The sequence below is a fragment of the Fusarium oxysporum genome, chromosome III (genome assembly GCF_013085055.1).
Source record: "Fusarium oxysporum Fo47 chromosome III, complete sequence".
In the NCBI taxonomy this organism is placed as follows: Eukaryota; Fungi; Ascomycota; class Sordariomycetes; order Hypocreales; family Nectriaceae; genus Fusarium; species Fusarium oxysporum.
Genome location: NC_072842.1, coordinates 2535776 through 2549520, shown reverse-complemented (window position 1 = coordinate 2549520; position 13745 = coordinate 2535776). Strand labels below are relative to the sequence as shown.

General features: G+C 47.8%; 6 protein-coding genes across 6 annotated transcripts; 4 read left to right on the top strand and 2 right to left on the bottom strand.

Annotated features, from left to right (window-relative positions):
- Positions 1-1047: 1047 nt before the first annotated feature.
- On the top strand, positions 1048-1848 carry FOBCDRAFT_271085 (uncharacterized protein; the record flags this gene model as incomplete). Its single annotated transcript, XM_059611453.1, has 1 exon — positions 1048-1848. The coding sequence occupies one exon, from the start codon at positions 1048-1050 to the stop codon at positions 1846-1848; it is 801 nt and encodes a 266-aa protein (XP_059464449.1).
- An 871-nt stretch (positions 1849-2719) lies between these two features.
- FOBCDRAFT_317056 (uncharacterized protein) lies at positions 2720-3826 on the top strand. Its single transcript, XM_031176502.3, has 2 exons — positions 2720-3271; positions 3331-3826. The coding sequence occupies exons 1-2, from the start codon at positions 3046-3048 to the stop codon at positions 3669-3671; spliced, it is 567 nt and encodes a 188-aa protein (XP_031047635.1). The 5' UTR covers positions 2720-3045; the 3' UTR covers positions 3672-3826.
- Positions 3827-5925, bottom strand: FOBCDRAFT_218141 (Aspartate/glutamate/uridylate kinase). The gene is made up of 5 exons (XM_054703815.2): positions 5415-5925; positions 5159-5346; positions 4987-5097; positions 4657-4927; positions 3827-4601 (listed from the first exon to the last, which is right to left on the bottom strand). Exons 1-5 carry the CDS (start codon positions 5458-5460, stop codon positions 3889-3891), a joined length of 1329 nt encoding a protein of 442 aa, XP_054559790.2. The 5' UTR covers positions 5461-5925; the 3' UTR covers positions 3827-3888.
- A 164-nt stretch (positions 5926-6089) lies between these two features.
- Positions 6090-7192, top strand: FOBCDRAFT_22969 (peptidase M76 family-domain-containing protein). Its single transcript, XM_031176494.3, has 2 exons — positions 6090-6787; positions 6846-7192. Exons 1-2 carry the CDS (start codon positions 6239-6241, stop codon positions 7071-7073), a joined length of 777 nt encoding a protein of 258 aa, XP_031047627.2. The 5' UTR covers positions 6090-6238; the 3' UTR covers positions 7074-7192.
- Positions 7193-7260: 68 nt separating this feature from the next.
- On the bottom strand, positions 7261-8695 carry FOBCDRAFT_290205 (kinase-like domain-containing protein). The gene is made up of 3 exons (XM_031176491.3): positions 8567-8695; positions 7545-8516; positions 7261-7496 (listed from the first exon to the last, which is right to left on the bottom strand). The coding sequence occupies exons 1-3, from the start codon at positions 8663-8665 to the stop codon at positions 7380-7382; spliced, it is 1188 nt and encodes a 395-aa protein (XP_031047624.1). The 5' UTR covers positions 8666-8695; the 3' UTR covers positions 7261-7379.
- Positions 8696-10208: 1513 nt separating this feature from the next.
- Positions 10209-12251, top strand: FOBCDRAFT_271080 (uncharacterized protein; the record flags this gene model as incomplete). Its single annotated transcript, XM_031176487.2, has 2 exons — positions 10209-11804; positions 11856-12251. 2 exons carry the CDS (start codon positions 10209-10211, stop codon positions 12249-12251), a joined length of 1992 nt encoding a protein of 663 aa, XP_031047620.2.
- Positions 12252-13745: the final 1494 nt, after the last annotated feature.

The following is a 13745-nucleotide window of genomic DNA, read 5'->3' as shown; positions in this document are numbered from 1 at the left end:
GCTCTTGTTGTTCCCATATATATATGCTCGACTAGACTAGATCTAAATATACCTAACTTTCTCAGATTAGCAAAATCCATGGGTAGAACAAGGACGAACTGGGTGAGCATGGCTTGGCTTTCCTTTTGATAAAGTCAATGATCAGCCATCTTACGAAAGTCGATCATCAAGAGCCAATCTTGTTCTTTTACGAATGCGAGAAAGCCCTTCCAGCCATTCAGCAGCACCACTGTCTTGATTACGATTTACAACGGGAAGATATGGCCTATCAAGCAGCATGCGGAAGTATCTGAAGTATCCATAACTGCCTTAAAGTTGGTGAAGAACACCTTGAAATGTACATCTTGACACGCACATCAAACTCTGTGACTCATCTACTAATACAAGCAGTCTTTGGTCCTTTGCAGCTAGTGATCGTCCGCGAACATCACTCGTCAGACAATCAACGAGAATTGCCTCCTTCATATCAAATTGATGACGACCACAGCTTTCCAGAACCCAGAGCCATATTCTATTTCTTTTGTAGTTATTTACCTACTTTCAAATGCCACTGCGGTGAGATCCAGTAAAGTTTGCCAATACCAGATTCAGGACAACATCAACTCAAAGCCAGAAGCTAGCATTGATCAAATATTTGTATACTTTCTATGCTCTCAAGTTGGCCAATTATACTAAGACCTGGCGGTTACACAGATCCCCGATATCAAACGCATAGTACAGCTCTACAGAACGCCCACGTCGACACTTGATGCTGCACCAAGTCTGAGACCTACTGTTCCACGCACGTATATCACTGAAAAGGACACAATCAGTATTTTCTTTCTATACAGGACTACATAAGAGAATTAAACAGACGATTTGAAAGTCGAGTTAAGGACAAGCCGGCCATAGAGTGACACGCCGAGAGACCATTTCACGACCACCCCTCCTCACTACATCCTGAGCCCAGCGTTTACCAGCGCACTCTATCATCAAAGCTATATTCATTTACCAAATACCTTCTTCGATTGTTTTACACGATACAAGATTGAAGCACACGGAGACAAGATGGTTCTCACTACCATTTACTGGAACCTTGGCTCTTCAGATCACTCTTCCTCGTCGACCTCTTTCGTCCGTTACCCCGTCAGTGCCATCACAGGAGTCCCATATTCGTCTTTCTCTCCCAGCGCTTCCGAGCTCCTCCAGGCCAGATCCCTCTCCCAGTGGCTGTCATTAATCAGAGATGTCGGCTTCTACGAGGATAGGCACAATCCATTCCAGAGCTTGAAAGACAACAAAGCTCGCATGCAACAATTTGAAGTCCATGCTATCGATGCTCGCCTGCGATCTTGGGCTCCAAAAGTCCATAATCGGTGTCCAAATACCAACAAATGCTACGGCGTCAGTTTCAAACCTTGCATGGTACGGGATCTGGGTGAGCACGCATCTCAGGCGAGCATGGACGATCTAACAGATCCAACAAAAGTCAAAGATGTGTCTAAAAGACCAGGCAACACTGGTCTGGGTACCTCTAACAGCCTGTCACACAATACTATTACTGAAGGCCGAATACGGCAAGTAAAATATGAATGCCTGGGGAACTCTATGAATGTATTCTCATCCTGTCCACCTTGCCTCATCGTGGGTCTGGTTTTTGAGCAATACTCGAAACATGGATATGATGAGCTTCGGAAGGGTTACCTCGCTTGGCGCATGACCTGGCACACATTCAAAGCCAATGCAAACCCCAAGTCTCTTGGAGGCACAAAGTCTATCTTGAGGAACATTGCCTCCAGGAGCTTACCAAAGCTGAACATGTGGGGAGACATTACAAATACTATACCCACCTGTCCTATGAATATTTGACCAAAGAGGATCTCATGAACCTCTATGACCTTGAATACCAGGCCATTAAGTACTTGATATCTCACCTTCTCGAGTGGAGAAAGGAGATCGATGTTATACAAGACTTTGCTGGTCTGAAACTGTCTGTCCTTAGTCAAGAATCCATCTCGGAATTAAGAGACATCATTTATACTATCAACGCCGACCTCATGAGACTGGTCACCGCTGAACTCGAGCTCACGGAAACTCCCAAAATTTGGATGGAGATGAATCGAAGAACATTGTATTACTGTGCCAAACAGAATTTCAAGACTCTTAGGCAAGCCCTTTGCGACAAGTATCGGCGAGACACTAACCAACATTTTGGTCGGGAGACTATGGGACATGCTGTTTGATGAGTATCTATTCGGGTCGCTAAGTTGTATGGAAACAAAAAGGCTTCGGTTTCAACGGACTACGCTATTTGTCTACATTTTCTTTCTCTGGCTCGAATGTGCTATATTGGCGTCTGACCAGGCGTTATAATGTCTGTACAATGATAAACGGTTCCGGGGCTTCAGCCGACGTTTAGTCTGAGAAACGCCGTCCGAAGAGCAAATAAACTAATAGGACTATATTTAGACCTGTAAGCTTCACTTTTGGTCCTTATACTACTATTCTAATGTAAATACTCTACCTGTTTATAATATAAATCGTCTTAGACCTCCTTTATCCGAGCTAGTAACGTTGTAAGTCGTTTTTTTGTGAATAGGACTACCCTGAATTTCTCAACATCTATCTCAAGAGAAACTAAGACAGTACTAACTACTAGACTGCTATCAAAAAGACGGACTTTCCTTTTTTTTTTTTTTTTTTTTTTTTTTTCCTTGCCGTCAGCCTTGTACGAGGCCATCGAGCTTTTTAACTTTTCTACAAAGGCTTAAACAATGAGAACGGACTTTCCATATATACTATTGCATATTTTCCTATTGCTATTTGAATAACGTTGCGATGAAATTTATCTTCATAGTCAATTCTATCAGCCTAGGTTAAGTAAGGTAGGGTAGGTAGTCAAGGGTCCCACCTACTCATGTTAACCTCCACTCCACCTCCAGCCGCCAACTGATAAGAATCCTTATCAGGTTCCGCTCCATCAACTTTTTTTGTTTTGCGAAGCCAAGCCATCCCGCCATTGAACAACATCAACAACACCATCAATCACCATATCCTAACGATACAATGCGCCCTCTCACAGAAAAGGAGACCCAGACTCTTTTCGAGAAACTGGCAAACTACACTGGTGGCTCCCTCAAGAACCTGATCGCACCCCTCGACGACTCCCCCAACCCTGATCGCTATGTCTTCCGCCTAGTTCGCGATCGTGTCTTTTACGTTCGTCTCTCAATCGCCAACCTGGCGACCTCTATTGCGCGTGATAAGCTTCTCTCTCTAGGAACTTGTCTCGGTATGTCTTTGCCTCGATAACTGTCACAATATTCTCTAGCTAACCTTCAAATTTCACAGGCAAGTTCACCAAGTCTGGCAAGTTTCGCCTGCACATCACAGCCCTTCCCATCATCGCCGAGCACGCCCGCTACAAGATTTGGGTCAAGGAGAACGGAACTATGCCCTTCCTATACGGCAGCAACATCGTCAAGGCGCATGTCGGTCGCTGGTCAGAGGACTGCCCCGAACACCAGGGAGTTGTTGTCTACAGCATGAACGATACACCGCTCGGATTTGGTGTCACTGCCCGCAGCACTGCTGAGGCTCGAAGATTGGACCCTACCGGTGTCACTTGTTTCAGACAGGCCGACTGTGGAGAGTACCTCCGTGACGAAGACAACTTGTTTGCGACGGGTTAGAGGGCAGTATGGTTTGCTTCGTCTGGCGTTGGGGCTATTTTAATCATTCATTCTTTGGCGTTGAGAGTGAGGGGAAAAGAAACTTATGGCCAAGTCAATCATGCTTGGGTTATTTTGTAGATTGGTAGATATCATCGTCGTCATCAAAGCGCTGTATATGTTGAAATGTATTCGCTTGCCCCATTTTGCCCATTCTCGAAGCCCTTTCTTTGTCTTCCTATTCCATTACCGCACCGTTTATCTCTCGAGCTGGACTCACTGGCCTGCTGTCTCTCTTAAAGAAACCGACATGCTGTCGGTGAGCGACATACTCACTATCAGCATAGCCAAGAATCTTCTCAATCTCGACGCTCTGCTTGCCCTTGATCCGCGCGATCTCAGCGGCGGCATAGTTGACCAGAGCTCGACCGACTTCTTCAGGGGTGCCCTCCCACATTTTGCCATCAGGCCCAGGGGTTGATCGTCTCTTGACTGCTACGAGACGCACCACCTCCTGTTGGGCAAAGTTACCCTCGACATCAATGACGCCAACCGGAAGCAGACCCGCCTTGCCAACAAGGGCCTTATAAGCGCCTGAGTCGATGTAGAGGGTGCCGTGAGGATGAGGAGTGTGAAGCAGCCAAAAGTGACGGTCCCTGATGGGATCGTTGGCGGGGATGAAGCGAGTGTGTAGGGGGGGCCAAGGGGCGCCATTTAAGTTGGAGAGCGTCAGAGCTGATGCTGATCGTGACAAGCCTTCAGCACGCTCGTCTGGACTGGGAGGAGTGTTCCCTCTTTGTATTGACTGCAAATACTGCACAATGTTGAGCACGTTTCCTGGGTTAGAAGACCTCGTAATGACAGTCGTGACTCCAGCGGAAGTGCCCAGCCTGGCAGCAATAATCTTGGTGCTCATGCCTCCTGTTCCAAGGGACGAACCAGCACTGGAGACTGCTTCAGAATTAGTTTTCGGTGAGGTAAGCCCGCGATTGAATATGAATCTTACCGTCAGCCTGTAGTGCGGCGATGTCTTCGACCACCTCGATAGGCTTAGCATCTGGGTTGGTTCTGGGGTTTTTGTCATAGAGACAGTCAACATCCGTCATCAAGAACAGCATATCAGCGTGTATCATAGCGGCAGTGATAGCAGAGAGAGTATCATTGTCGCCAAACTTGATTTCGGAAACGGCAAGAGTGTCGTTTTCGTTAACAATGGGAATTACGCCTTGTTCCAAAAGGGCATGGAATGTGTTTTGGGCGTTAAAGTATCTCGTTCGCTGTAGCATATTTTTTTTTAGCTCACTGTTGAAGATTAAGACAAAAGAGTTGGACACACGTCTGCAATATCGTTTCGTGTAAGGAGAATCTGAGCAATTGGCTGCCTGAGGTGGGTGAACAGACTATCCCAGAGACTCATGAGGCGGCATTGGCCGATCGCTGCAAGAGCCTGTAGACATTCACGTTAGTCAATTGATTATAGATGGTCAACAGAGACATTCGGTTCCAACCTGTAGCTGTGCGAGATGCTTAGGTCGCTTCTCCACGTCCATACGCCGGAGACCAACACCGATAGCGCCGGACGAAACAATGACCACCCTGTGACCATCTTTGCGAAGCTTTACAGCCGTATCAACAATGAGAGTCAGAATCGGAAGAAGTGGTTCGTGAGTCTTCTCATCGACAATGGAGCTTGTTCCTGTGATGATGGCCGAGTGTTAGTGGGGGATGAGTCAAGCTTGGTGTTGAGCCGTAAAGTAAACTCACCAAGCTTGATGACGATGGTCAGAGACTTTGTCCCGTTGCCTCTCATGACTGCGAGATTTAAGAAAAAGGAAAACAAGTCAGTTTAATGCCGCTTTTGGGGTATGATGCAACGCCTGTAAGAAAGACTGGCACTTTCACATGGGTGTCTCTATACACTACACATGTGAAGAGGCGCATATGTATAGGTAGGTAGTATATATATGGAACAAGTTCAACAAGACAGACTTGACTCTTCTTCCACAACACAAATCAAAGAAAGATGAATGAAGCAAAGGGAAGAGGGATTGAGAGAAATGCTTACATTGAAACATGCTTTCACTCGTCATTTTCCTCATGCGCCCTTGTCGCTCTGAGTGTGGAACCGAGGGTTGAACAGGATAGGTAGGATAGGATGGTATGAGATGGGATGTGAGTGGGAGTGTCAGGATGTTTGGAGCTGGAGCTGGGCAAACGTTGGGCGATAGTCGAATTGATTGGACTGTGCTCCTGCGCCCTTGTTGAAGAGCTCCCCAGACCCCGATGTCGCCCGGGAAAACAGCACGAATAGGGTCCTTTCTTCGGAAAACTGGTCCAATCAGTCTCTTCACCGCCTGGCCGAATCGGGTTATCGGGTGCGTGGCAGAATTTACACTTACGGTACAGGCTTCTGAAGAGGCTAAGGTAAGCTAAGGCCAACTAAATTAAAGCCTTGTGAGAAGGTCAAGAGAGGTCGATCACCTCAAGATTCTTAGTCTTACGCCGAATACCGAATTCACTCGCCGAAGCCACAACAACCTAAATTGGACTCAATTGACATAGGAAATACAGACACGCGCCTTTGCAGCATGTCATCTGATTCTACACCTCCTCCAGGTGTCCCCGCTGGAACGCCAAGTGCTTCAAATGCAGAAATCAAGAACGACCCTGCAAAAACCGGGTTTTCTCCAGAGATCTCATGGTGGATGAACTACTTCAAGATGCTCTCGGGCCAAATGACACCTGAGGGCAAATTCTTCTTCCGAGAGTATACAACAGAAATCGAGGAAGAAAAAGACTGCAAAGCTTGTGAGAGAGACCGCGACTGGCTCTTTACCTATTCACCCGTCGTTCGCTTCATGTCTGAGAAGATACAGGCCCTCAATGGACGAATAGACCCTTCCAATGTTCACTGCCGTCGCTGTCCCTCCTCTCTGAGGGCTGATGGCTCTGTCAACTGGCAATCTGGTGGTTTTAGCCCCAATCATGGCATCCTCATATGTGCCAACCACATCAAGAACCGAAAGCATCTCGAGGATACGCTTGCACATGAGATGGTGCATGCCTGGGACTATGTTCGATGGAAGAATGTCGACTTTTTGGGTCAAAAGGACTTGAAGCACGCCGCATGCACAGAGGTGGGTTAAGGAAACAAGCCAATTTCTTTGCAAACAAGGATGCTAATTCATAATCAAGATCCGAGCTTCAATGCTCAGTGGCGAGTGCAGATGGACAAAAGAGGCCTTTGTTCGAGGCAATTGGAGATTGACGCAGCAATTCCAAAATTGCGTCCGCAGACGAGCCATTGATTCCGTCACGGCCAGATCCACATGCAAGGATGACGTCCAAGCAACCAAGGTTGTCAACCAGGTTTGGGATTCTTGCTTCGCAGACACGCGGCCATTCGATGAGGTTTATCGATGATTGCTAGCAGTCTGCCCTCCGTATGAAAATGTGTACGATATCTAAGACGGGCGAGAGGCGCCTTTAATGAAATGTATGATGCCTTTCTGCTGTATACCACAATACTATCAATGATACCCTTGAACACGCTGGAGCAATTCTTGTATTCGTTTTAATGATTGTTGGAATGACGCCACAAAAGAAAATCCCGTACTCCAGCTGATGCAAACGGCCAGGTTCCGTCCTTGATTATTAGAAAATCAGTCAATCAATTGCCGATAAACGCCTTTCAACCGTTATCCATTCATATTATTTGTCGTTATATCATTATTGCCCCTTCTCGCGGTTAGAAGCACGCTCACCCTTGACGCAGTGCTTGATGATCCAGGGGTGTTGCTGAATCTGCTCAAGAGGAATTCGCTTCTCAGGGTCCAACACCAGGAGCTTCATCCATGTCAGTACGGCGATACAGAAATCTTTGGGGCTGCATACCTTCTTGATGAGGTCAGTAGCCTCAGGACTGACCCATGAAGGAATCGACATGTCAGCACGAGCAATCCTTCGTTGAGTCATCACTGGCGTATCCTCGAAGGGCGCTTCACCCACGAGGAACTCATACGTCAGGACGCCCAAACTCCACAGGTCAACCTTCTCGTTGTAAAAGTTGTCAGAGGTACCGGGCTTGATCATCTCAGGAGGGAGATAGTCAAGAGTACCACACATGGTCTTCCTTCGGTTGTTGGGAGCGTGCACACTCCATCCGAAATCCGAGATTTTGATCTCACCATGGATGCCAACCAAGATGTTCTCAGGCTTGATGTCCCGATGGATGACATGCTTTCGATGCAGGTATCGCAATGCCGATGCCATCTGGGCGATGTACTGGGCTGCCTTCCACTCGGGGAACCGGCTCTCTTTTCGGAGGTGTTTGTACAGTTCACCCTTACCAGCGAATTCGAGAATCAAAAATACTCGCTTGCTATCGTGGAAGTGGCCGTAGAGTTGAAGAATGTTGGGGTGTCTCAGGTTGCTTTGAATCTCGATCTCTCGGCGAACCTGCTTCTCAACACGACCTGCTTGCAATTCATTCTTGTGGAGGACCTTGAGGGCGCAGATGAAGCCAGTTGTTCTTTCTCGAGCAAGGTACACTCGTCCAAACTTGCCCTTGCCTAGAGGCCGACCAATCTCGAACATGCCGAGGTGGAACTGCTTAGGGACGCTGATTTGCTCTGGCAGTGTGACTGATTTTCGTTCATCTTGAGCTTCATCCGACGTCCTTGAGGAAGATGGAAGTGCTTTTCTTGTAGGAGATGGAGGCGCGTTGTTGACTTTTCGTTGAGCAGCCTGAGATGGCAGCATCACAGCGGCGTTGGTATTGCTGCTTTGCGACTGGAGGGCGACTTTGAAGAGGTTGGGTCGAGAGGCTCCATGTATACTTTGTGATGTGGTAGATGAGACCATAGTCTACCTATGTCAGTGATCAAACCATGATCGAGCGGTCAGAGCAAACACACCTTTGTCTTGCTGTAGAGCTTAGAGCCGTCGCCAAGGGGATCATTCTCATCGTTGACGGACATGCGCTCGAAGCGCGCCTCAATTGTACGGGTAGCCATTATTGAGAGCAAGGGCGGGATGGGCTGTTGATGTTAGTGAAAGACGAACGAAGAGATGAAGAAAGACGATGGAGGTTTGCCTTTTTGAACGGTTCCGATGCGGTCAGTCAGGTCGTTGGCTGGGGTTAGAAACCGGCTAGTATAAACATCTGGTTGCCGAGCAACTGATGCCGGGGGCAGCTAGAAATCTGGGGCGAGCTTGAGATCGGACCACCACAGAAGCTGAAGGTTATTGCGCAATTGCCTTTTTTATGAAATATTCAGATCATGCAGTTACTGAGCTGTATCGAGGCAAGACGTTTGCCAGGCTGGTGATTGCTGGTCATTGGTTTTAAGGACCGACTTCAACACCCCGACAGTGAGATCTCTCTTGCACCCTCACTCAAAATTAATTCCAAGCCGATCATTGCCATTTCGATCATTTGTTCGTTCTTGCATACGTGCAAGAAGTGCCCTACGTGAGGTAGGTAGTCAAGGTTTCTTCAGTCATTGTCTCGCCGGTCGTTAATGCAACGACTGAGCTCACGAGTCTGAGGTGTCGATGTATCTATCGACAGATAGAGTCAGTGCTATCTTCGCCTTCCATTCACGCAACATTGAACGAAAATTTAGTTAGACACTCACTTTTTGAGAGATGATAAACGTGAAAAAATCGACCTGTAAGGAGATATCTATGAGTTTCGTCTTGGGGGAATGAGACGACTTATACGGGGTATATCACCAGATACTCAACAAGCAACACAACTTGTTAGCATAATTGGTATCCATTATCAAAGCCACTCGCTTCATCCAGTACCAAGGTGATCGATCATATTAATTGATTTCATTAAAAAAAGACTTCAATGCAAAATTCATTCAACGCCATGATTATCATGATCAAGCCATGTCCCGGCACGTGCTGCGCATTGGGACAAATAGTACCTTACAGAAGGTATTTACTCCGTGAATAGAAATGGTATGTGGACGTGGTGGGGTCAAAGAATTGGATGTCAGTCAAACTTATCCTCCCAAAACTGCTGCATGTTATACACCCACGATAGCAAAACTCCCTCTTTAGGGTCTCTAACCACCAAATTGTCGAATCAGCGCCCAGCAGATGCCAAAGAAACTCACAAAATTCCCCCACCACCCACAGCTATCCATAGGTACCAAACAGAGAGACCCAGTTCGACGTCTCGAGTCTCTGGTCTGACCGAATAGCAGCCATTTTAGGCCACCTACGCTCCATACCTGACGGAATTGACTTTTGTGACTCACGCCTTCCTCTGTCTCTTTAACCTGACGACTTTTACAATCAGGGTGGATGAAGCCGATTCGTCCCGTATCACTATCTCCAGCCTCACTGCCAACAACAGTAAAGAAAAGCTTTTCAACAGCTTCCCCTTTATCAAGGCAACTTTGTCTGTCACGTTCTGGTCCCAGGTTCCGGTTTGCGGCCTGTGCAAAACCACCCCGCACTGTCGTAGACTCCCGCACTTTTGCGACCTCACGACCCCTCAACGCTTTTCAACTGCAAACGTCGCAAAAGCGCAAAAAGGACAAGATGACTTCCGCCGCGACGACTCTTAAGGGCCAGCCCCTCGACAAGGCTGTCCTCGAATCTATCCTCCGACGCCGCATGTTTTACACCCCCTCCTTCGAAATCTACGGCGGTGTTGGTGGTTTGTTCGACTATGGCCCTCCTGGCTGCGCACTGCAGGCCGGTGTCATTGACATCTGGCGCAAGCATTTCATCCTTGAGGAGGATATGCTTGAGGTTGACTGCACTGTTTTGACCCCTCACGAGGTTCTCAAGACCAGTGGCCATGTCGATAAGTTCGCCGACTGGATGTGCAAGGACCCCAAGAACGGCGAGATTCTTCGAGCCGACCACTTTGTCGAGGCCATCCTTGAGGCCCGACTAAACGGTGACAAGGAGGCCCGTGGCCAGAAGGTGGAGGATAAGGAGGAGGACCCCAAGAAGAAGAAGAAAAAGACAAAGACTGAAGCCGTGAAACTCGATGACGCCGTCGTCAAGGAGTATGAGGAGGTTCTCGCCAGAATCGACAACTATGGTGGCCCAGAGCTTGGCGAGCTCATCAAGAAGTACGACCTCAGAAACCCTGCCACTGGTGTCCAGCCCGCGGAGCCTGTCTCCTTCAACCTCATGTTCCAGACCTCCATTGGTCCCAGCAGCAACTACCCTGGCTACCTCCGCCCCGAGACTGCCCAGGGCCAGTTCCTGAACTTTGCCAAGCTCCTCGAGTTCAACCAATCTCAGATGCCTTTCGCTTCTGCCTCTATTGGCAAGTCATACCGTAATGAGATCTCCCCTCGTGCCGGCCTTCTACGAGTGCGTGAGTTCCTTATGGCTGAGATTGAGCATTTCGTCGATCCTGAGGGTGGAAAGAAGCACCACCGATTCCATGAGGTTGAAGATGTCGAGCTTGTTCTCCTTGACCGTGATACACAGCTGAGTGGCAAGACTACGACCAGAACTCTCAAGATCGGTCAGGCTGTCAAGGATGGCCTTGTTGACAACGAGACTCTGGGCTACTTCCTTGCCCGAATCCACTTGTTTTTGGAAAAGATTGGCGTGGATCTGACCAAGCTGCGATTCCGCCAGCACATGGCCAACGAGATGGCTCATTATGCCACCGACTGCTGGGATGCTGAACTCTTCACCAGCTCTGGTTGGATCGAGTGTGTCGGCTGTGCTGACCGAAGTGCCTACGATTTGAGTGTCCACGCCAAAAAGACTGGCGCCCCTCTGGTTGTCCGCGAGCAGCGCGAGACTCCTCTTGTCATTGAGGAGTGGCAAATCGATATCGAGAGGAAGAAGTTTGGTCCCCAGTTCAAGAAGGATGCCAAGACTGTCGAAACTGCTCTCTTGGCTACATCGCAAGAACAACGAGAAAAGCTGGCCAAGGAGTTGAGCGACAACGGCAGCATCACTCTCGAAGTCGCTGGTGTTGGTGACGGTAAGGTCCAGGTTAACAAGGACTCCATTGCCATCGAGTTCCGCAAGAGGGTTGAGAACACTCGCGAGTTTGTGCCCAATGTTATCGAGCCCTCGTTCGGTATTGGCCGTATTCTCTACTCCTTGATGGAGCACAGCTTCTGGACTCGTGGCACCGAGGGTGGCGACGAAGCCCGTGGTGTAAGAACAAACCCCCCTGAATATGCATGATGAATTGCTAATACTTAAAAGGTTCTATCTTTCCCTCCCACTGTGGCCCCTACCAAGGTTTTGCTTGTTCCCCTCTCCTCCAACGCCCAGTTCAAGCCTCTCCTTAAGCAGCTGTCCCAACGTCTCCGCAGTGCCGGTATCTCCAGCCGTGTGGACGACTCTTCTGCCAGCATTGGTAAGCGATACAGCCGAAACGATGAACTCGGTACTCCTCTCGGCATCACCATCGATTTCCAGACAGTTCAAGACGGTACTGTTACCTTGCGAGATCGTGACAGCACCAACCAAGTCCGAGCGGAGCAGGAGAAGATCATCGATGCTATCAAGTCGCTTGTGAATGGCAGTAAGACTTGGTCTCAGATTGAGAATGAGCTCCCCAAGTTTGAGGGCCAGGAGGTTGAGGTTGCTCAACGATAGAATAGAAAAGTTTAGAAGAAATGTAATATAGATGCCGTAGTGGCTGAGCATTTATCAAAACGGTGAATGTCAAGGCAGGAGATGGAATCTGTCAAGTTGAGTCTACGAATCACAAGACAAGACACTGAAATTGGGTTTCAAGAGGAAAAGGAAAGTTATATTATATCAGCTTCCAAAATTTCAGCTGATTTATGAACCATGCCTTCACCAATAGTTTTGTGGGCAATAAAGCTTAGGATATCGACCCTAAATGATGAAAATACTTAGGTAAATTGCCATAATTTTAGGGGACTCTTTGATGAGTTTATTTTGGCATCCATTGTCAAGCCCTTGTTGGTCAACAGCGGGCCAAAAGACAGTTCGAGGTCTCCTGGATGCACATCATGCCAGTTATCCAGGGTTCAGGTGGAAAGTCAGGCTCCCAGTGATCAGTAAGCGACGTACAATGGCGGGAAGTTCTTGCCCATCTACTTGGGTTCAGTAATTTTACTTCGCACTAAGTCGAAGGGCTCATAATGAGTGTCTTGAGGTAGTGAAACGACTGGTATTTGACAAGGCCGCTGTTGGCTGAGTATTCGAATTCTCCCTTGACTTATTGGAAAGAAGGGAAAGTTAATATAAAAAATATAAAAAATACTACAGCATCCGATCCTGAATTCAAAAATTGGAGATGCTGAGATTGGGTTGCAATGGCGGACTTTGGTTGCTGAGGAGAAGGATGATAATCTCCAATTTAACTGTGAAGTTGGACAGGGTTCAATCATCAGAAGGGGTTCTACTGGAGCCATGACATGATGTCAATATCGTAATCAAGTTAAGCACCGCAACCATTGCGACTTGATAATCGACAGTGTTTACTGGGTAGCAAAGACCCGAACAGTCAGATGAGGTTGTTTCATGAGGAGTGTCATTTGGTATGGGCCTGGGCTCTGAGCATCGGCGGCTATTTTGCGCCACGGATAGCGGAAACTTTGTATCGATAGTCTGAAGACATGGTCTTGGCATCCATGACCATCATCATACAGTAAGCTTGTGCGACGGGGAGCTTCGGAGATTGGTATATGACACATGATATAGGCCGAGCAGACGGAGTGTTTCGGTCTCATCTTCTAGGTACTATCTAGAAAAGCCACAACTGATTAAAACGTTCCTTCTGCATTTCCTAGACAGGACCATTTTGTGGGATTTTCAGAGTTTCTCAAGGGATCTGACAACATCAGAGATCCAGACGCCAATGGCCACTAGATGAGGAATGGTGGTGCGTGGCAAATGGGCGCTTGAAACGCAACAGGCGACCTTGGCACCAATAACCATGAGACAAGCAAGCCAACAGTATTCAGAACGCTAATAAAGCTTGATAAAGACTGAGATGAGGGGCAATGAGTTGACCAGGAGTTTTGGTTTTATCAACAATGTGATAAATCTTCCAAGCTGATATCTAGTTGCCGAGATCATTACCTACAGTACTAGATGAGGCAGCTGGAGACTTCACTT